The sequence below is a fragment of the Gavialis gangeticus genome, unplaced genomic scaffold, assembly GCF_001723915.1.
Source record: "Gavialis gangeticus isolate Ggan-Ray unplaced genomic scaffold, GavGan_comp1, whole genome shotgun sequence".
NCBI lineage: Eukaryota > Metazoa > Chordata > Crocodylia > Gavialidae > Gavialis > Gavialis gangeticus.
The window spans coordinates 49,295,797-49,297,882 of record NW_017729032.1 but is presented as its reverse complement, the minus strand read 5'-3'; the positions used below and the strand labels follow the sequence as shown (position 1 = coordinate 49,297,882).

General features: G+C 43.4%; 1 protein-coding gene across 1 annotated transcript in view; it reads right to left on the bottom strand.

The window, feature by feature from the left end:
* Positions 1–912: 912 nt before the first annotated feature.
* The window catches only part of LOC109302977, a 9,108-nt gene continuing 7,934 nt past the window's right edge, over positions 913–2,086 (bottom strand). Inside the window, exons 6-7 of the mRNA XM_019524975.1 lie at positions 1,642–1,803; positions 913–1,274 (exon numbers count right to left, since the gene is read on the bottom strand). Of these exons, the coding sequence (XP_019380520.1) occupies positions 1,159–1,274; positions 1,642–1,803 (278 nt within the window). The 3' untranslated portion in view covers positions 913–1,158. The remainder of the gene's footprint in view (positions 1,275–1,641; positions 1,804–2,086) is intronic.

Sequence of the window (2,086 nt, the reverse complement as noted above, 5' to 3'; positions counted from 1 at the left end):
AGGAGACAACATGGAAATATACTTCTTAATGCAACTGAGCAGACCTGCACCAAGAACTTTACATTGAATGAGCATCTAAGGGTGTTGCTTCTTATTATGGGGCAAGGTTGCTTGTAATCAATGTGTACATATTGTGGAGGTTCTCTGGCAGCCCACATTGCTATTCTCTTGTGGCAAGTATGGAGATGGATGGTCATTGGTCACTTGAAAGCTTTTGCTCACAAGAGAAAGAACTCAAAATTGAAGATTTCCAAGTGGGGCAGTGGGAGGATGTCAGTCAGTAGCAAGCCCAGGTAAAACTGCAGATTGGAGCTGGCCTTGTGGGGACATTTATACATCAGCAGCTTGTGGTTGGAATTCAAGGGGAGAGGGGTATCTAGTCTTTATCTACAATGATATTTTATGTACACAGCAACAAACAGAATTAGAGTACACTACATCTTTAACATGTTTGGTGATATACAGCAGGGCTGTCCAGCTTCTAAGTGGCTGGGGCTGAATGCCTGCCAAGCTGCACCAGTGGGGGTTGCATGCCTGCCAGCTGCTCCAGGACAAACCACAAGCCCCTGGGCTGCACACTGTAGATTACCCCCTCCCACCACTGCACTGGCCCTGTGTCCCACTGAACTGTGCACCCCTCCATTGCTGCTCCCTGCACCCTGCATCATATGCCCCGCAGTGCTGTCCCATGCATCCACATGGTCCCAGGACACCCTCATCTCCCACGCTGTACATGCCCCCTCAGAGGGGAAAGCAGGTGCCCAGAGACTCTGGCTGCTGTTGTAGTGGAAGCAATGGTGAGGAGGAGCAACTGGGCAGAGCCCAGGAACCCCAGCTTTATTCCTTGTGTGCCATATGCAACTTTACTCCTCATGGACCATCTGTGGGGCAGCTCTGATATATACAGCATCCTCCAAGCCAGGGACAAGTGTTTCACTGGTATTTGCAATACAGGGATTACAAAACATTCTTTCATGTTCTGTAGCCCTCAAAATCAGCACCCTGCTGCATGAGGCAGCAGCACAAAAGCCTTTATTATTTTAGTACATGGTTTCATTCTGCAAACTGCTTACCACACACCCAGACACAGACATGAGGGGTTACAGTTACAGCACTCATTCAACACTGAACGTCTTTCTCCCCTTGCATTGTTTGGTATCATTTGCATTCAGTTACTTTGTCTGCTGGTGGTCTCTTCGGAGGTGAAGGCCTTCTGAATGTCTCATTCTGGTTCTCATTCACTGTGTTAAGAAAGTTCTGAAGAATCATTTTCTCTGTTATAATTAAAATAATAAAGGAGTTTGTTTGAATTACAAATTGTCAAATGAATAAAAGATATTTGAAGAATTTCATTTATGAACTTTTGCCTGTGGTTATAGAAGTCCCAGCACTTTTAACACAAAGATATTTTTAAGAACACAATATTATCTTCTACATGTTCTTGTTTGGGGAAGTAGGAAAAAAATCTCAATTTCCTAATAATTCCTCCAGCGGAGAGACAGAGGGCTGGGGCTCAAGGTCCACCCACACTATAGGAAAGAACCAGACTGTTTTTCTGCTTTTCCAACAGATATGAAAAAAGCTGTGTCCACATAGGTTCAGACCTTATGGATTAAAATAGATCTTAGTACAAAATCCTACCTTGCTCTGGAGCATTTTCAACATACTTATTAACTTGTTCTGGGTCCAGAGATTTTAAAATTGAAATAATACTGAAATAATCTTTCCCAAAATCACTTTGGTATGTGGTCAGCTGCTTAGTGTTTTCATGCTTCTGGGTGTGAGCAAGTGTCACTGTAGGAACTAGGAAGATAAGGAAGACAGAAACATGGAAGTGAAAGCAATACTTCATGAAACCAAGTCTAGCCACTTATGAACTGAAGTCTCTTTCTGTGGCTTTCACATTAATTTAGGCTTCTTTCTTGCACTAGAATAGGTCCTTCCATATGGGTCATTTTGCAGGATCTGGACTCTTTAATAATCTGTCTTAGTTCTATACGGAAGGAGATGACTTATCTGTATTGTAAGGCCCCATGAATATCAATGGACACACACACACACACACACACACACACACACACACACA